Source organism: Apus apus, chromosome 5 (assembly GCF_020740795.1).
Source record: "Apus apus isolate bApuApu2 chromosome 5, bApuApu2.pri.cur, whole genome shotgun sequence".
NCBI classification, from domain to species: Eukaryota; Metazoa; Chordata; class Aves; order Apodiformes; family Apodidae; genus Apus; species Apus apus.
In genome coordinates, this window is record NC_067286.1 from 13,423,009 (window position 1) to 13,448,371 (window position 25,363).

The 25,363-nt window shown below is 36.8% G+C and overlaps 1 protein-coding gene across 12 annotated transcripts in view; it reads right to left on the bottom strand.

Annotated features, from left to right (window-relative positions):
- SOX6 (SRY-box transcription factor 6) overlaps nucleotides 1–25,363 on the bottom strand; it is a 370,949-nt gene that overhangs the window by 85,852 nt on the left and 259,734 nt on the right. For 10 of the 12 annotated variants that reach the window (XM_051620577.1, XM_051620574.1, XM_051620578.1 and 7 more), the window contains 2 exons: nucleotides 12,628–12,751; nucleotides 5,015–5,094 (listed from right to left, as the gene is read on the bottom strand). In XM_051620577.1, coding sequence (XP_051476537.1) covers nucleotides 5,015–5,094; nucleotides 12,628–12,751 — 204 coding nt within the window. The remainder of the gene's footprint in view (nucleotides 1–5,014; nucleotides 5,095–12,627; nucleotides 12,752–25,363) is intronic. The other 2 variants (XM_051620584.1, XM_051620573.1) reach the window with 1 other exon arrangement.

Consider the following 25,363-nt stretch of genomic DNA (forward strand, 5'->3'; position numbering starts at 1 on the left):
AATTAGAAATACTTAAGCTGTGTGATATTTAACTGCTATATTTGTTGAAGAGGAGCATGCATCATTTAATAAGACATAAGGCAGGTACATCACTTTGCATGATGTGGTACCAGAGTGGGATGAAATCACCTTCAGTGTGAGCTATCACTATCAGATCACATTAGCCCCACTAAAAAATTGCTTTAACGTTACAACATATAGAGGAAACTCCATAAGAGCAGCAGTCCACTAAACAACTTTTTCATTGAAATAATAATTCACCAAGATTCTAGTTCCCGAGAATAATATTTCTTCATAAAAGGCCACATTTAACATCTTAGCTATTTAAAGGCTATATTTACATGACTGTCGCATTACATTGGCCTCTTTCCTGCACATTCTTCTTGACTTACTTTAAGGACCAGCACTAAAATAGCTGAGGAAAGCAAATGTCAACCATGTCCTGAAATTTATATGTGTGAGAGAATTGGAATAAGTAGAAATGTAATATATTGTTTACTGTACCAAGTGCCCTCTGTTCTCTAAAGGTCAAAAGCATTGTAACCTTAGAGTTACAGTTTCTGATTGTTCCCAGGGTTAAATACATTATCAAAATTAATGGTTCAAACCCCTCAACCTTCAGATATACGAGTATTCATGCTTCCATCTGCTGAACTGTTCAACTAAAAATAGCATTCTTTGGCCTTCCCTCTAATATTGTGCCCCTGAGGCAGGCTATGCAATGCTTCAGCAGTGCACTGGATCTGCACCCAGCAGTATAAAAAAAGGTCATTTAATTTGTCTGCAATTAGAGCAGGACAGGGAGGAGCAGGATGAGATAGGATGGGGGGGAAGAAGTAGACAAATATGTGTTTAGTTAAAATTTAAGTTTTTTAAAATGGATTATAAAAACTTCAGGCTTCAAGAACACAGCTGCAACTATAGCTAAGACTTGCCAAGGTTCATTAGTGTTATAAAGCGATAAATTTTGAGGGACAAATTACACAAATAGTTTGGAAGAAGAGTTATGAAATAAAGCTTTTTTGTTTTGCTTTTTTTTCCTAGAGCTCACTTTGTTTAGGAATAACTCCAGCTAGAATCATTGTAGTACTTCCATTCCTATCAACAGTTTATCAGTCGTGGTTGAGTGAGTTGCAACATTTCCTTATTTATTGCATACACTGCTTTGTAGAAATAGCTAAGAATTAAGCAGATTTTTTTAAACAATAAAGAGCTTATAGTAATATTCTTTGTTTGAAAGTAAGGTCATATAGATGCCAATTCTCCACCACTGAGACTTCCCAGTGACTAGGTTACTGCTACCAACATCATGAGCACTTGGAAATCCCATTTCGTTATCAAGTTCACTAATTTTGCAACATTACTGGGCCTACATATGTAGAATCAGTTAATATCAGTGCACCCATCTGATAACTAGGGAAAAAAATCAGGGAAATGGGAAAGAGAAGAAACTCCAGAGAATGGGGGTATAAAAAAGAGGAGCAAAGGGAAAATTATCGAGACTTCTTACTGCTCACGCTAACTAATCAAAGCAAGAGTTTTGTTACACACATGCATCAGAACTGGTTCACACACCACTATGCATACCTGCTACAGGTGTATTTGGTAATATATCTGTAAACTGTTTAGCAGAAGATAGATTTGATGGCATTCACTCACAGTTGTTTGAAGCTGGAGGGGTGAACAGAAATAGGTTGGTCCTTCTTCTTAGACCACACCCAGAGAACTATTCTCTCATCAGCCACACCCTCCCTCACACCAAGAGTCCTAACAAGGCTGGGTCCTATGACACATAGTATTTAAATCTTGGCCACGTTGTTGAGGAAACTGGTGAGGTGGGGCTGAGCTGTCAAAGGGAAGTGTGGAACACAGAGCTTTACATCTTCTGGACAAAAACATCAGTGCCACCCTTATGAGATCAGTATGCAGGTAAAAAGAAGCTATCTGATGTCAACCCAAAGCAGAGCAAGTTACCACTTCAGAAACATGAACTGGCATAAATGTGTGGTAATTACTAGGTTCTTTCAGGCTACTCAAAGATACAATGGTATTTTGCCACTATATGATGCAAAATCTAGGGAGTAAGTGGGTCAATCTGGTCTGCTGCTGTAGGAGAAATTTCTTATTATTTTTTTTTCATGCAAGGCCTGTGAGAGTGAAAATAGCTCATGGCAGGGGGGTTAGAACTAGATCTTTAAGGTCCCTTCCAACCTTAATGATTCTATGATTCTAGTTACTTGAGAAATTCCTAGACATGATTTAAAGAAAGTTTTTTAACTCACAGAGATAAATAATCCATTGGTGAACACAGACATACTATTCAGAGAAAATACATTTTGATAGCAATGTGCTAAACAGCTTGAATAAGTTGGGCAAATAATTAATTACAGACTGCCCACTGGAGAAACACCATCTGTGGAATAATTGCTATTGTTGCATGATGTATCTGGGAGTCAGGTTTTTTCTGTGCTATGATATTCAGAGCTTCCATAGACATTGTCCTAACACATAGAAATATGAGAACACAAATTGTTGCTAGCTCCTACCTGAAGCATGATCACACCCAAAAAAATGTAAGTGAAAAAAAGACAAGATTATAAACTTGAAGCTGACAGAATTTCCACTGCAGCTGGATATGGATTATGGAATATAATTTAGGAACTAATAATAACGCCCTGGTAATGTTGAAATGTTAGAGTGACCACAAAGCTTTTTTAATTCAAATAACTGCCTCCTGAACTTCTCCAAACATGGATATCACACACAGGCTCACATGTAGAAACAAAACCAAACCTGCAAATGAATTAGCTATTTCTCTCACTGGCTGAAAGGAACACAGATTCGTTTTGTGATCAGTATTTTTAAGCACTTGGGAAATACTCAGATACCATGGTCACAGAATTCATGTAAATAAATAAGTGGGCGAGGTGCGTGAAAGAAAGGAAGCAAAACAGAGAAAAGGGGGAAGGGCAGCAAAGATGGAAAATTGAACTGAAATACTACACCCCTAACAGTCTTCATGACACATCAGGTATAACAACTAATTCCCTCCAACAAACACACCCAAATAAGTGTTCATTTAGGGAACACTTAGGGAATTTACACAAAGATAATATTAATAATTGGAGTAAATAAAATTTAGTTCAGCCAATTTGACAATCACATGAGCCGGTATCAATTGAAGGTTAAGTACCCTATTACTTCAGCTTTTATGACCAGGAAATGGTAAAGGTTTTGAAATCCCATAAAGATGACATTAAAATAAAATAGGAAGGGAAGGAACAAACAAAAAACCTCTTTTACAACAAATATATCTGAAGGGAAATTCTGACCCCTCAGGCACTCAAATGTTTCTGAATTTATTAGCACCACTTTCTTTGCTAGTTGTTTTCTTTCCTCTCTAATTTGCTCATAATGTCTAACAGCTCAGTCTATCATTTTTGCAAACTAATGAAATTGCACTATTGCTGTAAGTTTTGATCAAGACTGATCTGCTAATAGATTTGTGGGTCAAACTACAAATGGAACTTGTAAAAGAAAGGAATTGGGAATGTCTGTGGTTAAGATCCTGTTTCTTTGCAGTTGAACAACTTTTATCCTTTCCTGACTGTCTTGTGTAGGCTCACTATTTGTTGTATTGCATTTCAATGGTGGAAAAATAGTCTGTCTATTCACAAAGCTGATTTCTGAAGTATTTTCTCAATGAAAAACTAATGAGACTTTTGCTTCAATAAGTATTCAAATACAAATTTTAAAAGGATACCTGCTATTCTTCCTTTTGAAAAGCTACCCTTTGGTTTGAAGCCTGTCCAAGATGCAATCTTAACATAATACTATCATGACTCAAAAATATTTTGGGGCAATCATTCCCTGCAGTGTCAGGGTGTTGTTCTCTTTTCAAATTTTGATTGTAGGTTAGGTGAGACATAAGATCAATGGGTCTTTTTCGCCAATTCTGAACCATCAGTGATCAGTGAGTTCTGATCCTATTCTTACTCATCCTAAGTTAAGTTGGCAAGAAGAATATCACCATTAAGTAAAGACGATTTTTAATTTGCTTTGTTCCCTATGGAAAATTAAATCACTACAGAAGGGTAAGCATAGTAGATATTTTGATATTAACACGAACTACTTTGCTACTCTGGGCACAATTTATTCCTACTTCCTATCTGAACCTAAATCTAACCTAACTCAAACAGGGGTTTCAAAGGTTTACTTGCAAATAGTTACACGCATCTTTAATGGCCTTTCCTCTCATGTTCACTGTCACTTCCTTTCCACACATTTTCACTCTGAAAGCTTTTGACTGTTTCTTCATTATTTATGACATTGTTGTGTCTTTTCTTGTGAAATTAAAAACTTCTTGCCACAAAAAGCTAGCTAATAATATGGCACATAAATCTTTCTTTCACAACACTTCACTCTATATATGCCATAAATAAATAAATGACCAAACCAAGGCTCCTGACCATGCTTGGCACCTGATCAGCTTAATGCATGGGAAGGTTGAGATTACCTAAATACAGAAGCTAAAAGAGTTTGCAATTTATTGTATTCTCAGCACCACAATACCTGGGGAAAAAAAAGAAAGAAAAAAAAAAAAAGGAAAAAAGAAAAAAGAAAAAGAAGAAGAAAAAAACAACAACACACATTTGCTTTGATACAATCACTGCTTCAGTTAAAGGTAGTGCATTGCAGCTACAGGGGAAAGACTAAATGAAAATTAAGTACAAAAATATTTTTAACATATCTCCCATCAGCTGATCATATGATTAAAAAAATACAATTAGCTCTGCCAACATTAAAACACACAGAACAATGCCTTTCACACACAGTATTAAGGTTGGCCGCATGTTGCTATATTTGCAGTACCATAAGTACATAAGGTGTTAATCCTCCTGGGCTGTGCTCAAAAATTATTTAACATTCAGACTATTATTTTGCATACAGCTGGTTTGCAGTTTTCCCCGAAAATGTTGGCTTCAATCCCACATTTTTTTGTTCTGGCACATACCTGGAGCTGTAAAGGGCTGAGTCCAGAAGCAGCAGCAGCTGCCATTGTTGATGGAATGAACTGCACAGGGTAGTTATCACCTGTCGGGAGAACAATGCGTGCAGGTTCAGACAATGAGCAGAGAATAGCAGCAGACAAGTGCAAACATGGACCTAAGATTGCCTATGCTCCACAGCACTCCTCTAAGCCTAAACATCTGCAAAAACAAAAGGCTTCGCTGGGCACAGACTTGCCGTGCTCGCTTGGAACTTTTTTGTAAGCAGATAGCTGGTAGGCAAACTGGCAAAACATAAATAGGATACTCGAGATTTTCATTTTCAAAAGCAAATGTTCAAATCAAGTGTGTAAACTTGGGCACAAAATGGGCCTTAAGGCCCTAGACACACTGACAAGTAACCCCAGGGAATCCCAGTGGTTCCAGGGGAAAAAAAACACATCGCCATGTGCTTCTTAAAACAAGCAAAATTTGTTATAACTCAAGAAATTCCAGCCCTCTATAGTGCAGGGGATTTCTTTTCAGTATTGAGTGGCTCATCCCTGGCAAAACTACCTAGTTGGCTCAACACAAATTGAGGTAGTTTCTTGTTTTGCTTTAAGGTTCTCTGTCGTGGGTCAACTACTTTAATAAGGTAGGTACAGAGGAAAACAAAATTAAGTCACTTTTAAAAATACTTCGAAATACAATTTTAACTTTATCTTAGTCTGAGACCTACTGACATTGATAGATTAGGTCATTGCTCAGTTACATGATGATTTAGGCCCTAAAATTTCTGTGTTCTGTTCACTGGAAACTGAAAATGTGTGCCCTCTGCATTGAGGGGACAACAAATACTCTGGAAGATGAACATTACCCAATATAAGCATTGCAACATTATATCTTCTAGCATCCGTGGATGTTCCCACTGCTAAGTCACTGCAATAATGCATCCATCACACAGTGCCATTGAGCTGCTTAGTCAATGTAAAGAATGAAGGCTGAAATAATTCAGCATTCTAATCTGTAATATAAAAATTAATACAGTGATGGAGAAATTACACAGTGACTATGACTTAATGAAATATCATTTTGGCTCAAGCTACTTATTTAAAGTCAGTGTTGTATCCTATCTGTAGGTTACATTTTAACCAGCTGCTCTCCTATACATTTTTGAGATTTACAATAATAAATCTTTTTTACATTAATTTTTCCACACTGAAAGCAGAATGTAGCAATGAAGGAAAATACAGAAACCCAAAATAATATAATCAGGAGATTTCAAGAGTTAGATATTTTTTTTGTCAGCCTCCTCAAATAAATAATGATAGCTGAAATCTTTCCAGTCAATGGATTCCTCAGAATTATCACTTATTACCACCTGAAGTGCTATTGTCTTCAGCTGAGTTTAAATGTTTGATTGTTTCACTTTTTTTTTTTTTTAATAAATTGTACATGTCTAATCCACAAGGTCTCTTTGCATCATATCCATAATACCTCATCAGACCATTGAGCACACTATGTGCTTGTACACAGTCCAGTAACAATTGGATTCTGATTGCACATGGAGCTCTGCTACAATGCATTCACTAACACTATATTGTACTGGTGTCCTATGGAGTAATGTTCAAAATATCGTCTCTTATTTTTGCCCTTCTATGAGGTTGATTTTAGTTTGCAATGGTGTTGGTTTTGGTTTTTTGTTTTTGTTTTTGTTTTTTCTTAACAAAAAAACCTAGATCCTTTTCTCAAAGTATAAAGCTGTCTCTTTATGGTTAAATCTTTCTACATGTCTCTTTGATATTTTAAAGAAATTATCTGAATATATATGATCCTAATCTAAGTTAAATAATGTTTTTTTCAGAAATATCTTACAAGGTTTTTTAAAAAAATCACAAAGATGTTGAATTAATGATGCTTTAAATGGGGGGGGGAAATAACCATCCAAGTTATCAGCATGGACTGCCTTGCAGAACATTTCGGAGGCATTCTTTCTTTAAATATCATGAATTATTCATCCTGTTCCACACAGCAATCTCTTCTGTTTCCCTCCCCCTCCACATACACTTTTTAAGTTCAATACCAGTTGCTTTATTTGTACTAAAACATTTTCCATGTCAAACATATTTAAAAAAAAAAAATCAGACTCTAAAAGAATTCCCCGCGGCACTCCGTTTTCACAGCTGTCATGCTCCTGTGGTTTGAAATAGCCAGATATTTTATACTCATACACACTCATGCACACACACACAGAGTTTTTGGCTTCACAATTAATTTCACAGTGTCCCTACCACACCCTGTAGTGTTCTCTTGCTCACCTGCTGGCTAAAGTTCTTCCTTTTGTTTGCGGAAAAATAACTTTATAAGGATGCCATTTATTTGTTATTAAAACATAATACTGTCTTTTCTCCCTGCAGTTTAACAAGTTAAACTATGGCTAAGTCCTGGTACGTCAGCAATATCTTTGTGCTGAGGACAAAAAAATAATACTCTTTCAGCTTTGGAGTACTTTGTTGGCAGTAAAAACAGAGCAAAGGTACTTTTTTCCTCCCTTGAGGAAGCTGAGCATGCAGGGAATAGACTGGTATTAATTTTTAATTATAGAAGACACATATTTCCCCCTCTCATTTTCCCAGTGCAAGAATGGATCAAGAAGCTTCTCCGTAGCTGTCTTGGCAAGAAATCAGTCAATGTATTGTAGCAATTTTTTTCAAATTTGTTTCTTGATTTGGAATGCTTGCGTGAGGAACCATTCTTCTAATTTTGTACAAAAGGCAGCAGAACATGTTCAAACAGGTCTGCTCTAGGTACTGGTGTGTGCTGGCCTTTGATAACCAGGAGTGAGAAGAACGCCGGAAGAAGAAAATCTGTCATGTTTTGCAAACTGATCTCTTCCCTCTCCTTGCTGTGCTGATTGTCTATTTACATTTGGCTGCTGTTGTTTATATATAAATTGGTGTTTACAAGCCATGGAAATGTATGCCAGACTTCTGTTTCATTTTTCAGGTTGAGCAGCATTTCCAAATGAATAAAAGCAGCCACAAGTTGTTCTGTGCTATTCTATGTAGGAATAATGTAAATGTTTCTTTTTGTCTTGGATGAAGGAATGAAGCTTAGTGGACTTCACTTATAGGATGTACGGACAGATAAGGCTTTGTGAGCTGTGAGGAAAGAAGGATGTCTGACTCCTGTGAGACTCAGGGTAGGGGGAAGGTGTTGCTAAAATATAATTGTAAAACACAAGCTGACTCTCCTCAACTGACTTACAAAGTTTTTAGTTTGATTATGGTTTGACCAATTTGGGATTGTAACTTAAAATCTCTCTTCACGCGTGGATCTCAAGCTGCCACTTGCACGCTCCCCATGGGTACTCACAGTACAACAGGAAACGGAGTTTCCTGCTCTCACAGGCATAATGAACAGACAGAGGAAAGTGTGCTTCTCCTCAGGGTGTTCTCAGGATACAGCAAGGATACAGATGGCCACTCCTGCAGTATTCCCACACAGGGCATGCACTTCCTCAGAACTGAGGAAGATGTTAATAGAGGTAACTGGCTAAGGCAACACTATGGAGCATCTCCCCTGTCTGATGACACTACCTCAGCTCTGCCTTTGATTTGAGCAGGGTTAACCACAACTCTGCCTTATTACCATCTTCATGTTGCAGCAGGATTAGTTGCTCCAAACTGGATGCCTTTACTGTGGCTAAAGAAATTCAGTGAAAATCTCAGCTGAAAATACTCAGCTGCCTACTACCACTTCCAGCTCTTACTTCAACATTTAGGAGTGAGGCACATATGGATTGCTACAACAAATCCTGAGGTTACAGGTTCTTTGTTCCAACCAGTAAAAACCAACAAAGAACACATGACAGACTTTAACTCAGTCCTGAGTAATTCCATTAGAACCAGACTAATGCAGCACCTCTACCATGCAAAGATACATGGCCAACTCACTGCACAGGGCATTAATGGTGACATGCTAATCATATCCAAGGATACTCCAGCCCACTAACTTTTCCTGGATGCATGTGGTTGGTTAAGTGAAGGGAAATTAGCACTGGGAGAGGAGGTATAATGGTACTTATGTTACCCACCAGTTACAAGTAGTAAGTATGGTGGTCACAGTCAGAAAGCCAGCAGAGTTGATTTGCTGTACTTGGAATGCAAAATAATTCTATTAACTGTGTAGCATCTCTGGGCAAGTATTAGTTTCCTAACAGCTGCCACTCTAGCTCCCCACTGGAATAAGTGGCTACCCCCACAACCAGGTACTCTACGAGGCTCGTCAAGCGCCTGCAGGTCAATAGTCACAACAGTCATTTGAGATGCACAGCGCCCTAAAGTTTTAATTAATCCAGTATACAGTATAAATACTGAAATATGTATAAAAAATTAATTAGGTGGTCTATGCAGCTCTGATTTCTCAATTAGTACTTACCATGCCGGAAAATTATATTACATGACTTTGAGATACATAAGGAAGCATGGGACTTTGGGGATTGTTTTTCTAATGTAATTATTACTTGTCATCAGCACTTGCTAACTTTGGCATGTCTCACCTCCTAGAGCTCAAAATATTCAGGGAAAGAGGGAGGAGAAAGGGAGAGGGTTACTGCCACCTCATGTGATAGATCCTGCCAGGCAGTAGGAAAGTGTCCTGTCAGGCTTTAACACAAATCATAGCTATATACCAGCAATTCCTCAAGTTTTCTATTCATAATGATTTTCTGAGATCAGGAGTTCAGAAGCAACTATGGCATGTGCTGGAAGGGCCTCAGAACCTACTAAATCCTCCTCTCTTCTAGAGGTCCTTCCACTGAGTGTATGAGCTAGTGTAGTTTGTTAAAGGAATACCACTCTCTTACTTCAAGGCATAGGGTTTAAGTGCAGATTTGCATCAATACTCAGTAACTGCTATCTTGGCATAGAACTAAACAGCCATGAAATTGGTTCCTACTTAATCCGTGAAGATATCTGCATGGACATGTGCACATAACCATATCCCTGCTTGTACACCAAGGCAGGACTTGTCATCTTGGCTGCAGTGTGACACAAAGATAAGTTGCTTCGAAGTCAGAGCTGGTTTGTATCTAGTACATTTTGTGGGCAAATTAAGTGACTGTGCATACAATATTTGACATTCCCTAAATGACACAGTCAGTTTCAAAAGTATTTGGTTCCCACAGCACTTGTTATTGAAATCCCTCTCACTGTATTTTCTGAATGTCAAGAAAAACTGGCAGTGTCAAAACTCAGTCTTGCCCACATCAAACTACGCTAAAAACAGGCAACCAGAACGAAAATTTTAAGTATCTGAAGGGTTAATCCATCTCATATATCTCATCAGAAGTATGAGCGAGCCTAAATTGACAATTCTAGAGGTGAAAGTTTCATTTCTCTCAAAAGTAGAAGACTAAAGCTAGTAGCAGTCAAGTTCATAAATATTCGTCAAAAATGACTTTGAAGAACCCTCTCTAAGAAAGAGTGTACCTTAATCTCCAGTTTCATTAATTCCTTAACTACTGTGCCGAGACTGCCAAATATAGGAATTAATCAATACCAAGTGTAGTTACAGTGCTTTTTCTTATCATGATGTCTCTAACAGAAACCACTAATCTGCCCAGCTACCTTTGTCCCACATGCTGTAGTATTTACTAAATATATTTTTATAATAACTATTCTCATTATTTGTGAGCCACTGGGTATAACCAGATCATTGTTACTTCTAGTCTTTACTAGCATCAGCTGGATATAAACCACTAACTTACTAGCAATCAGCTAAGCTGTGTCCTGAGTTATCTGGGCCTTGACTTCCGCCTGCTCTTAATTCTTTTATCATTTGCTATAGATCTCTCTTTCTGCATTTCAGCAAGTAAATAATGCCTTCAAGCTGAATCACCTTCTGCCATGAGATCAATAGAATCACAGGTAAAGTAGCATAAGCTCAATAAAGTGTTAGGGTAGGTACTGTAAGGAGCACTTTTGAATATGTTCAGAAATCTGTTCTTGTGCAGGAAATAATGTGGGTACTCTTCTTCCTATTATTCTTCCTATTATTGTACCAAGTAGCCTCCCGAGCCAAAATCAACACAACATGATTTGACATATCACCTTTCAGGGGGAAGCATTACCAACAGCTTAATCATTAGTAGTCACTATTCAGAAAGCACCACAGATTAAAATGAGGAAGGCAAGGAAACGAAAGCATATGCTTTCTTCTGCCTGTGAGGAGAAAGGCATCAGCCAGGGTGTCGTAGATAATTTTGACAACTGGCAACTTTTTGTCTTTGGAGACAAAATATTCTTCATTTTGGTCCCCAACTGTTGTGAGGTGGTGATGTGTGAATGCCCATCATCCTGTCTCATCTAGAGCTAGCTGACTTTCAGAGCTCCATAGACTGGATCCTGCATACAGTGCAACTATTTGTTAAACTGGAAAATCTTTTTGGAATTTTTAAACCTGAAAATAAGATAATAACTGGACAAAAATTCTGTGTTTAAAGAGGAATGTCTCAAGAATAAAAACACAGAAGGGAGTGGGACAAACGGAAATGCTTGCTGAAATCCTGCTTGGCCTCCCTTCATCTAATATTAAATAAACTTGCTAGAAAAGATTTTAGGTTCAACCTGGCTTTTAATTAGTATGCTGTTTACATCATCTGTTATGAGGCTTTACTTTGGATTTGACTCTTCTCCTGATGCAGTCAACATTAACATCAGTGGGAGCAGGATCAATGCTTTACTTTGTACATTTCATATTTAATGTCAAAAAAAGAAACTGGTATTTGTATTTTGCAATTATTAGTTATCAGGTTAATATGCTAAAGGCAGTTTGACAAGGAACACTTTTAATGAGCAAAATAAGGTTGCTGCTTCTGGACTGAGGTCACTTACAAAGAATGTACAAATGAAAATAAGGTTGACTTTTATTTACTTAACTATCTTCCTACATTGAATTCCTTTGGCAATGTGTCTTTAAACATTTAAAGCCCTGTTTACAAGGAGGCTCTGAAAGTAGCTTCAAACCATTATATCCCTAATTGAATTCCCCAGGAGTCCTGTAAACTCAGAGGAAAAAAGAAAGAAATAATAACATTTGCTAAATCATCTCAAAACATATTTCCCTGCAAGGTTATGTGACCTGTTACAAGTCTGAATGATGACTGGGATTGAGCTACTGAAATCTTTTATTATTCAGATTGAAATCAAACAAAAAGTTGCCCATTTGAAGCCTGTTAATTAAATTATACTTCCTCTGACTTTTATAGCTAATTAGGAGTAAGAATTTTGGCAGAAAAGACAAGTACACTGAAGATAACAGAGTTTTTAAAAATATGTAGCCTTTGTATAATGACACAAGGCAGACCAGATGCAAATTACTAGGCAAGCAGGCCAATATATTTAGAGCAAATGATGTTGTGGGAAATAAAGGTAAACAACCTCATGATGTTCAATAATGAATATTCCATCCACTTCTTTCAAACCGGAAGGTTTCTTTCAAGTGGAGTTGCAAAACTTCATATTATTTCCAACCAGCTATGCCTGTTGTGTAACATCATCAATATGAGACAGATCACACAAGAAGCTGCAGTTAATATCTTAGAATGTTAAATAGCTTCACCTCGCTGTCAGCTTACCTGGCTTGTAAGTTATTCCTGGGGGGAAGAGGAATCCCTGCTGGGCTGCAGCAGCCGCTGCCAGCGTCCGCTGGTCGTGTGGAAAAATTGGGATCATGAGCGGAGGCATGTGACCCTGAACCTGCTAAACAGAAGAGAGCCTCTGATCAGAAATAGCACAAATTTGTCTTGACAGGTATTTCTCCAGTACTGATAGTGTTCTTGTGTTCGCACAGTCCCACAGAACCTTCGCTTTAATGTAATCCCTGCCAATTTCACATTATCACATCAAAGCCCTCACTAACATTGTTTTCCCTCAGTGTCAAAGGTGTAACAGTCTCAGTGAACTGCACGTTTTCCTACTTCTTCCAGGTTCTCCTTTTTTATTAAAGAAAAAAATTTTAAAAAAAAAATTGAAATTCCCTGTCCTGACAAAAGGTAAAAAGGTAGAAAACCTTTCTAATATACCAGAGGTTCTTTAAAAAGAAGAGTGGTATGTATTTCTATTAATTTTTCACAGGTTTTCTCATGTTGGTCACAGACAGCAGAGAGACAAACATTTTAGAAGTAACCTAACACTGCAGTAGCTACTTTGATGTTCAGATTTTAGTATCCTCAGGGTAATTTTAAGTCTGAGATCTTACAACATTGTATTGTTCACATATATACCAACAACTCAGGTATGTTCTTTCAAAATCTCACCACAGTATTAAACAGACTTCTAGTCAACACCCCAGCTCCTAAGATTTAAGGCTTCAACATCTTGGCTCCCAGTTAAACTAATATCCTTTGCCATACACACCTCAATATAACATATAAATTGCTTGTCTGTCTAAGCAGTTTTATAGCTTCATGTAGCTTGGTAATTACGGAGCTGTATTCAGAGACTATTTTGAAATAAAACCTACTATATCAAATTTAATTTGACCTTAATAAAAGTATTAAAAAGCATAAACAAGCTAAAGCAAAAAAAATCATAGAAAACAGGAGATGTGATAGAATCATGTCTGTTAAATGCACATCTTAATTTGCTAGTTCCATAATTTATGTTACATGCTTTTCAGAGACAGTGGCTAGGACCACAGTTTTTATCCATTATTCCTTAATCCCAGAAGTACCCAAGGGTTTGCCTATGATTTTTCTGATTAGTAGTTAAGCAAACCTGTAACGGTTTATATATCAAAGCTAGTAAAGGTAGGAAGAAATCGGAGTTTCAGGCAGAAAAAAGTTGCCCTCATCCTACCATAAATTAGTGGCATTAAATACTATTAAAAAGTTAAAGTACACTTCAAGCACTTTTTTTTGTTTAATTCCTAAAAAACTTTTTTGGTCCAATCCCATATGTTGACCTATGACATTGTTTAAATAGTGCCAAATTTTCTTGTCATATCCCCATTACTTTCACAACCACTGATGCGGTGCAGAAATGCTACTGTGTGTGTCTATGAGGGCTAATTTACCAACAACTCTTCTCTTGGGAAGGCCCTAAGATGTAGGTTAATAAAGGTCAAGCAAAAATAAATACTTTACAGTATTTTTTTTTTAATCCATTTCTCAGGAAAATCAACTTATAATAAAAAGGTCTTTGTGCAATTACTGTTCTGGCACTGGGGCGTGAAAGAAACTAGCTTTGAGCAGCTATTTTTCTCATTTTAGCTGAGGTAAGCCTAGCTGTGCATTTTAGGATATGAGTTAAACTTGGTTAGATTGGAGTTGATCCCCATGTGCCCAGCACAGGCATTTACTTCTGACAAAATGGTGCTGGTTTTGCTGTGTGGTGTTCCTTTACGCTGGTTCTACAGGAGTTCAGCAACTGAAACCAACAGGCTTTGTCTGATAGAAATAGTTATATGGTGTATTGGAAATAATTCAACACAATATAATTTACAATCATTTTCAGTAATTCTCAACTACAGTCTAATCAAATGGACCCAGCCTTAAGAAACATCCCTTTCAATGACCACACACAGAAAGTATTTCCATGGGGTTGCAAAGGTTTCACAAGACACATAAGAGATCAGAGTGAGTACTGTGGTTAGAGTGATGCTGCATACATATCCATAACAATACCCTAGTGTCATAAAAATAATTAAAAACTATAATAGCTGAAACCTACAATGGTTATTTCCCAATCTGTCCTGTACAGTTGCATCTACTCCATCATATAAAAAAAAGATCTTAATTTTTTTTTAACTCTCAAATAAAAGCAATTATTTAAGTGTGGAAAATATTGCAAGTTCCAGCTGTCTGCTATTCTTCCTTGAAATACTCTGAATACTGGATCACGTCCTCAGCTTATATAGAAATCAATGTAACTTTGGTTGAACGTGGGTCTTATGTAGAGTGTAAGTTTGAGTTATACAGACTGAAAAAAGCCCATGCTGAATGGTAATTATTCCCTCCCGTGGATCTTTCCTCTGGCATATATTAAATACTATTCCTAGGTAAAAGTTGGTTTCAGACATAACAGTTTTATATATATATATGTGTGTGTGTCAGTTTTCACCACAGGTCCACTGAAAAGCACAAATAAGCATTAAGAAAGAAGAGAATTTCCAAGTATCAGTGGTCACTGAATTGTTACAAATGTATAATGAATGCAAAAAAAACCAGTAGACACCTTAATTTGTGACAATTTTTTTTCCTGAGAGTATTAGTAGTAGTAGTAGTAGTGGTAGTATTATTTGGGGGGGGTGGGGGGGGGGGGGTGGGGAATTGGGAGAAGGGGCTGGTATGCTTCATAAAAATCAGAAAGCCCAGAAATTTTAATTGCTGAGATGTTTCTCAGGTCTTTCTGAAAATGAAGACTGTGGCAGATGCTCGAGAAACACTCCAACTCTGTCTCTTCCCATTCGTAAAAATAGCGTATTGTTGGATCAACACTTTCCCCCTTTGTCTCCTCTGTGCTAAGTTGTTGATGATGCCATTTTTTGCCATCTGCCCCAGAGCTTCATTAAAGATACATGAATGGACTAACTGGGCTGCTATCTTGTGACGAACAGGTGCTATTGTTTGTCCCCAAAGACTTACACTAAAGATCTCACTCAGAATACTTGAGAAAGAGCATCTGCAGCAGTCAGTCAGAGAGTAACTTGGCAGAGCCCACACTATGGGCTAATATGCAAACAGTGACACTCAGGGGGACTCATTTTCTCTTTCATGAAGATTTTTTTTTTTTTTTTTGTGACGGGTGGTAAATGTGTGGGTTTTGAACAATTCTGCCAGTCCATGTCTTTAACTGAACTGTTCAAAGCCTGGTAGAAACCCGGGTATATTCTTTCCAAAATTCAGTTCTGCAACTGAATATATAAAACTAAGTCACAAAATTAATCTTTGTTTCTATATGACAAGCTCAAATTTATCTGTGTTAAATGTGAGAAGCCACCAAGATTCGGCAAATCTTAAAAGGTAGTGTACCATTCCTTTAATATCCCATAACAACTCTGACAGCCCTTGGGAACTGATTACAGCACTTCCTTGCCTGAGATCTAAGTCAGGAAGCAACTTTCGAGCAAATCAGCCCTGATTAGTTCAAGAAGCAACTTCCAATTTAATTCTCCCTGAAATAATAAAAGCTGGTGGCCCATTTGATAAGATGGGTAAATCTGCAGTGCTTTGTCTACAGTCATGTGAATGCTAATCTCAGAAGTTGGCTGGACAATCCTCATTGTTAAGAAGCCATTGATGGTTAGTGTTGTCCTGGAAAATGGAAGTCAAAGTGATATGTCATACAAAAATAATGTCTCAAAAGAAAATTATCTGCCTCTTTTGGATAAGGAACACAGCACATCTAGTGAGACTAAGCAACAGGAAGGGTTCTGTCTTTCAAAACCAAGCTACCTCTGCAACAGCTAACATTGCAGCTACAGAAGTAATGGCATTCAGAGAAAAGGATGGCAGCAGTGAAGCAAAAAGACAGCTCACACATTACTGCTTAGCTGTGATAATCACAGGTTTCATCAGCAGAAGTAAATACCACCCTATAATGGTGGTTGAATTTGTCACAAAATTTTCAAGATCAAACTCGACAAGTTGCCTCTGTGTTGCACAGTTTACTGAAGGAAAGAGGGAGAATTAAGTGCCATCTTCTTGAGAGATAGGAAGCACAATCTTTAAAATATTTCATCCCTTCCATAAAGCTTTTTTTTTTCTTTTTTTTCCTTTTTTTTAAATTTACAAACAGAGCCAGTATAAAACAGTATGAAAGGCTAAATATGCTCAAATTGCATAGAATAACCCAACTATTTAAAACCATTGTGCCTGACTTCCACCAATAAAATCTCTGGAACCTGTTCTCAATCTGTAGAATTACTGAGATTTGTATTCAATCTAACAGACTCTCCAATGCGTGTTAGCTGACAAACCAATCTTTGCATTTACTGAACTGATCTTTATTTTTTTTCTATAGTATAGAATGTACAGTACCTTTTGTAACTTGTGACATTGTAGCTTCTGTGAGAATCTAAATTAACTCACAGGCAGGTTTAAACTTTTCATAGTTTAAACTTGAATTTCCACCTAAGATTTTTTAACCTCTTGTATTTTTGGTATAGCCAGACTACAACTTTGACCTGTCTGTGTAGTCATTAAGCCTTTAAATTCGATAGTAAAAGCGTGTTTGAAATTTTCCACTCTCTCATTTAAAAACTGCAGTGTAATGGTAGAGTTTCCCAGGTAACGGCAGTGTATCAAATAAGAATGTACATTTTCAGAATGCTCAAAATATGTGCTTATATGGTAGAACATAATGGCTATAACTCATATCTCAACAGGTTACATTTTAGATTGTTTAATTTTAAAAATCTTAATGGCACTGAGAGCAGTATTTATGCTTTCATTACTACTAGTGCAAGTTTTTAAATACCCTGCATATTATATGTATTTACCTCATCTGCATTTTAAACAGTCTGTATACAATATATGGCACTATTATTTTTCTACCACAAGTGGAATTTTATTTATTACAATAACTAGTGTTATGTTTTGTTGTTCTTTGTAGGAGATGAAATATAAGAAGTGTTGTTAAATAGACTTTTATTTTGATTAGGTCATTCTGATGACTCTGCAAGAAAGCAAACACCATGTCACATAAAGAAGTAGGGACTTCTGTGAAAATTCATGTGAAAGTCAGTGGGATCATCTAAATGCTTAAAAGCAGCTGCGTGCTAAGGTTTTTGCAGGTTTGGGCCCAAATCTCTTCCCCAGTTCTGCCAAAATTGTAATGAATTCATGCCATGACTGAGCCCTTTTCTGGTCCCAAAAATTATCTATTTAGAAAAACTGCAGAGGAATTGCACTGAAAAAATAAAAAGGCCTCTTTGGTTATAATTGAATGGTCTGACTGTTTTATTTGTGCTGTTCTGATGAAGCAAAGAGACTGTAAGGCTGAGTTAACTGACCAGTTCAGTTATAAAGAATCTGGACACTTTGTGTGCCTGTGCTGGCTGGGCCTTTTGTTCTGAGCTCAGAAGTGTAACCAATGAACTCTCAAGGGTTGGAATTAATGCTCCATCAATGCCTAGCATCCACTAATGTAAAGATAATATGTGAGAGTGGACTCATAGGCTCAAGTGAGAAATCCCCTCTAGCATAAATAATCCCAGGGAAGCTACTGTGACTGCCTGAGGAGGAACCACTGAAGAAAGGTGGGCTCCAACAGACCAGAATTGACCATGCAGGCACTGCATTGTAGCTGAGGCACTGAAAAATCACATTGACATAGCTCCCACGTTGAAAATTATCCAGAGACTACTTTCTGCTCCTGTAAGCAATATAGAATCACTGGAGCTATATCTATATAGGGAGGTATATTATGTTCTAATTTATCTGCCATCTAATTATCTACAGTCTAATTGAAAAGTATTTCCTCTCAGTGGAAGTACATGAGCCACAAAGAAAATGTCTGCCAATGAGATCCCAGGGGAAGCGTTGGCAAATAAACTGTAAAAAAGATACCATAGACTTGCAAAGTGAGAACATTTCATATGGGAAATACTATGAAAAATACGTAGCCCACTACCAAACTTGTAAACAGATTGTAACTGCTGTTTTCTTTCTTTCTTTCTTTCCTTTCTTTCTTTCTTTCTTTCTTTCTTTCTTTCTTTCTTTCTTTCTTTCTTTCTTTCTTTCTTTCTTTCTTTCTTTCTTTCTTTCTTTCTTTCTTTCTCTTTCTTTCTTTCTTTCTTTCTTTCTTTCTTTCTTTCTTTCTTTCTTTCTTTCTTTCTTTCTTTCTTTCTTTCTTTCTTTCTTTCTTTCTTTCTTTCTTTCTTTCTTTCTTTCTTTCTTTCTTTCTTTCTTTCTTTCTTTCTTTCTTTCTCCATAATTTTTTTTTTTTCATTTTTGCAATGGGCAGCACGATTTGGAGATTTAAGCTTAATGCAGTGGCCACAACATTAATGTGAAAATTGCAGCCGTGATCATAGAGAGGAGAGCATCCTTATTTTTTTATTATTTCTTCCTCACTATTTTGAAACTTTAAATGAATTAAACTTAAATTCCACCTACTTGGGAAGTAAAGAAGGGAGCAACAGAAAAATACTACAAGCCACACATAAAACAATAGTTTTAAACACTAGCTCTCATTCAATTTCTATTAGCTTCTCATTGTGTTGCCCTGTTTTTATCTAGCTCTTTGACTACCTGGAAATACAGAATTCAAGTAAAGATGATCTCATGAAGTTACAAGTATGATAAATGGTAATTAAATCTATTTAAATTGTCTGTATTTTAAGAAACTCTCACTAGGAGGGATGGAGAACATCTCTGCTACAGAGAAATAAATAAAACATGTTATGCAAAAGTGAATTTATAGTTCACTTGGAATTAGAGATCTACCACCTTTTCAATCCATACAAATGCATAATCTTGTCAATTAAATATTATTGTTAAGGTCTAGTAGTATGTTAAAATCACTTTAAAGTGCAACTAAGGAAAATTCATGTGTGTTTATTACTCCTTAAGGGTCTATTAGTGGGTATTTTATTCAGATTTGTGTTGTAAAATCTGCATAAACTCAGCATATTGTTATCCCCATGTGTGCATTTGTTTGGTTAAAGCGTAACAGCAAATCTCTATTTCTGCAACTTCTGGAAAAGTCAAGAGAACTAAAACAGTCCTAATTTTAATCAGATACAAACAGTTATCTCTACAGAAGTGAAGAGTTGACTATTATGCAAATTGTCACAGTTAGTGGTCACCAAGCCATCACAGAAGACTGAGCAAGTCAATTATTTCAGATATTGCCAAAGACTAGTGAAGATGTATGCTTCTCATTTGCACCTTGTCTTATTCATGCCAAAATAAGAAAAATACTGGAGCCTAATGATACTTGTTGATATTTTATATATGGAAGCTCCATTACTTGAGCTCATATCTAAATATAAATTATGTAAGAAATTCCTTATTAGCTTATGTTTTTATGGTGATATCAAAATGTTCAAGATTTTTTGAGTAGATTGAAATTTCCTGTTGATGGAAAAGAGGTTCTTTAAAATTTGCCTTTCATATTGGTGCTTTCAAGCAGAGTTTTCTCCCCATATGCTTTGAAGACAGAGTTCTTTTTTTTTTAATAGTAGCCATCACTAGGTATTAGCATGAAACTAATAACCTCAGTAGAGGGGCTTGCAATATACAGTATATAAAAAAACCCCAAACATCTAACACCACACACTGATGATTGTCTTTCACTTGAAAGAATAGCTCCAGCAAAAGCAGAAACAAACCCAGAGACATCTCTCAGTGTCTCTGACCAAAACTCCTTCTGCCCTATAGAGGTAAAAAAGGTACAACAATAAGAACAAGTTGGGGGGCTTTATATTATATTAGACAAATGCAGAATATACCTGAAACCCAGGGGTCACTGATGCTAACAGGAGTTTTTCCATTTACTTGTCATAGGGAGAATTAAAGCTTTCTGTGTTTTCACTGATATTCTGAGAATTGTAACTATATTGTATTTTAACTATATAAGCACTTAGAGATTTTGAATACTTACCAATATTATTAAATCAAGCTCAAAGACCCATTCAGAGGATGGTATTATGTCTCCAGTTTACGTATGAGGAGACACTCAAAGAGGCCTTGATTTCTTTTCCAGTCACAGAAGTGACAATGCATAGTGGATATAACCTAATTCCATTGTGATCTTCTGCTTGTAACCTTTACACTTTACTGCACAACTGAATAAAGAACTACCCAACGTGTAGAGCTATGGCTACTGAGGGACATGTTCTGTTGAGAAATCAGAATGAGGCAGCTTTTTAGTAGGTGCATGCCAATACTACACAGTTTAGCCATCAAACAGTTGTACACTAGTATGATACAAGGGTGGAGGTGAGTCACAGGTATGAAAAGGACATGCCTTTCCCAATCCAAACCAGTCCTATGGCTGATTTCTTCAGGTATTTATTCCTCTGTGAATTTACGTTTCTTTATTATAGAATATATATATTATTACATCTTTTTTTCCTCAAGCCTAAAGGCATAATATTTCAGAGATTAGGTCAAAGTAGGTATTCACATATAACGAGAATATTCTTGCTTCTGTATATTTTATATTTTCTGTATAATGCAGAATAGTAACCTAGATAAATTCAACAAATCATATGATGTTTATGAAGTGTCTAGATGGAAACACAAAGGTTATCAAAGGCAATTATGTTGAGAACTAGTTTAATGCAGAAAACTCCTGTGTCTAGAGATCAAAGTCAACTCAGAATACTGATTGCATGCAAAAATTAATTTGTTCTGTCTCTTCCAAGGATTCCTCAGATTTTGACATGATCTGACCATCTTTACTCAGAAAAGTCTCAAAGAAACTGGTGTGCTTGCACAGGATGACTGAGGTGATTGCCACTGCTAGGTATTCAGTAATCACTGCAGTTTGGGAGTAAGCAACAGAGAGTTTCTAAAATTCCAGTGACGTACACACAGCCTGCTTCCTTCCTATGCCAACTGTGTCTGGCTCAAATCAGTTATATTGGCTCCTCAACTTTCTGCAGCACTTACGATTAACGTACAAAAAACATTTCAAAAGAACAATATCATTACAAAGTAAAATAAGGCAGAATATGAGGAAACTCATATCAAAAATGAGCATTAGGTATTTCCTGTTCAAGTTTAGGTGTTAAAATTTCAGCAGCAGCTATACTTTAGATACAAAACCACACTGCTGTGCTGCCTTTTCTGCAAAGGATCCTGATATTCAAGAAGGAATGCCGATCTTCCCATTTCTTGGCTTTCCCTGATTTTTCAGAACTCCAGCATTACATAAATCATGCTTTCGGCTTGTGAATAGACCCTTGCCATGGATTCTATGATCGAACTCACATTAGAGCAATGCTTCTCTCAAAGTTGGGATATCTTCTTCAGTTGCTTGTGACAATTGCTGGGAATCAACAGCACAAAGCTGTGCTGCAAGCCCCTTCTCTCTGCCTGCTGAACCTGCAGCGAAGGGCTGGCTCCTAAACGCAATGTGTCAGAGCTGGTGTGATGAAACACACAGGCAAATCTACATAGAATTACTGGGCAATAACAATGGCCCTTTGTCCAGCTGTGGCTGCTCCCCCCTCTGCAGCCAGGCCTTATCTGCTCAGGAAATGCCTGCTTTAACTGACAGGTAGGAGATTAAATCTACAGCTGCCGAAACACAATCTCCGCTCTGTTAGATAGGCTTTCATTGAAAAGCACTACAAACACATAATTTGTTTATGTTGTACCAGCAATCTTTGACAAAGCAGACTGTCTAGCTGAGACAAATGTGGTTAAACTCATTTATTGTATTATTTCTGCTACACAGAACAAGCTCTTAAAACGTAGAAACTAGACGAGGCACAAAGCTCTAGCTGTCTAAAGAAATCAAGAATAGATGACTTCTTGTTACACTAGCCCCCTTTACACAGCATAGCATGTTCCCTCCTGGAAAACATCCACTGTGATTTCTTTCTTTTCTTTTTCCATTTCCCTCCCTCTCTCCCCTTTTTTTTTTTTCTTTTTTTTTTTTTTTTTAAGCGGGTGGTTCAATGATGTTTATGTTTCCAGGTTTTAAAGTTTCTTTTGTTTTCTCTAGCATCAATAGATATAAAATAACAAAGTCAATTAAAAGACGCCTACAGATTTAAGAAACAAGGGAATATTTTTGAGAGACTACTTCTCAAAGAAAGAATAATTTTCCAGACACACTGTCTAGTCTTCCTGACTTAATGCATGCTCAAATAGAAGTTTTGCCTGACTAATGAATGCTGGACTGACACCCCCTCACCCCTTCTCTCTCTGTTTTTTAATCATCAATCACATATTTCTCAAAACATTACTTCATTTTGTTACACCTTGTGCCTTATTTTAAAATAATATTGCTGGCTGTTTATTTTCAATGAAAGGCAGGGGGAACTGATGAATTAAGTGTTTATAAATCTGAGTTTTCAGATTGAAAACAACTTCTTTCATAATGCAAAGGCTTTATAAGAAAAACCTGTCTTTTAGCTCTAGTTTCTTCTGGCCTTATATTACTCCTCATGCACTCATCTACAAGAACTAATGGGTACTATGCACTAAATATGAGAAGGGCAATGTTCGTCTCTCAGGAGACCCTCAAAAACACCACTTACTTCCCTGGAGCAGGACACACTCCTGAGAACAAAGCATGGCCCTTACGAGTCTCTGCTTTCTATATTTAAGTCTCTGTTCTCCAGCTGATCTGTATATGCAACTCCAATTAACGTTACTGGGAGTTGCGGGCACACACAGATGTGCTTAGCAACTGGCATATTAAAACATCACTTTGATGAAACTTAATAAATGAGTTTTAGCAGTGTTATTACTATAGGTGGTCAATAAAAATGACCTTATAAATCATAGAATTGTTTCTCTAAAGGTTAACCATAATTAAAAGGAAAATAAATAGGAGGAGTCGTCAACAACTTAATGTTTTATCGTTCATGTTTCCTCTATGAGCCTCTTGCCTCTCTTGAGGCATTCTCTTACATACCCTTTTGCAACATGTTGGTTTCTGTATTATTTTATTTAACCTTAATCACAGCATTCATCTCTGGATTTGAAGGGAAGCTGTATGGAGCTACAATACGAGCTGCCACTCAGAACATTCAGTTTGGCATAAAATTAAAAAAGTATGCAATAAACTGGCTGAATCCATAGGGACTCCCTCAAACAGCATGGATAATGAGGGGAATCCATAACAGACATAAACAAACCCAGAAAGATGTCTGGGGCCAACATCATTATGTAAGATATATGCCCAAGATGTATGGGCATACATTTGAATGTTCAACTTCAAACTCAGCTTGTATTAGATTGATTGAATCTCAGCATGGGGTTCAGTTAATAAACAAACCTTGCCTTTAGAAGATATTTGGGGCTCAAAACACGTATTATAGCCAGACACCTACTACATGTGGCACTAAGATGCCCTCCTACCTTAAAGCCTTGTAAAAGCAGGTATGTAAAGAAAATTAAAAATCCATAGTATCAGAGGAACAGATACAATTTTCAGGTTAAGTGGCACAACTCTAAAGACAGTTGTTATCCACAGACTGTATTTCAGTCTATGCACCAGGGGCATATGAATAGAACTCACATTAAAAATTAGAGACCTGTTTGAATCTTCGGGCTTTGACTCACACTTCCCATGTTTTTTAAACACGTTATCTCATAAAGGATACAACAATAATACTAGAAATCTTTTTGGTAATTATTAATTTCACTGTAGAATAGCTTTTTTGCTATGCTTGGCTTGTTAGAAAAATGCATTTTGCTCACCTCAGGGTGCACCATTAGTCTGCATATTTGCTCTTTCCCTTTTTTTTCCAGGTTTTGTTTAAAAATTCTTCTTAAACCTGTATATTAATCACTGCTCAGAGGGTGAAAGAATTTGCAGGAGCAGCTGAAGTGTTACTTTTTTTCCAAAGTAGGAACTAGCTAGTGCTGACACTTTTTAGATACAATGGAATAGGAATTAAAAAGACGCAGAGAAAGGAAAAACCCAAAAATTAAGAGTAAGGATGAGGGCTGACTTGGTGATACAATTGGAGTCAAATATATCAGTTTAACACAACATCTTGCAAAACTGTGAGCTGCAATGGCATGCCCTCATGATCACCAGATCCAGAGACTAAGTAATAATTTTGGTAATTTGGTCAGGTAATAAGAAAACAAGAGAGGGAAACCTGCAAAATTGCCTATCCAAACAGAGAAGACAAAAAGCATCTTTCAATAGCTCTCTTCAAAGTTTTATGTCTGTGTTTACCTGTAAGCCACTGTGCTCCATTCCAAAGCTCTGTTTTAGGATTCAACTGGACAGGAAACAACCACACAGGTCGTGTATTAGTAGCACCTTAGTTCTTCTGCACTACCTCCCCATGTGGACAGTTTAAGCACATTGAAGATGCTTTTGGGGAACTTTGTTTACTAGGAGGAGACCACTCTTTAAAAAAGTATGCACTACAGCAGTTAGCGTGCTGCGTATGCCATGTATAAACTCACACATATTAACAAGCAGAAACTTTCCTATTAGACATTTTCTTTAAGTTGAAGACCCTTTCTCTATATATAAATGCATAAGTTTATAGATATGTTTATGCATTTGAAATTATAAAGAGAAAAGCATATTCTACATATACATACATGTTTGTATATATATGTAGAATACATATTCATATATATATACACATATATTTTGTACAAATATTTTAAAATTTACATATATACACACACAGGTATCTATATGTAGAATATGCTTTCCTCT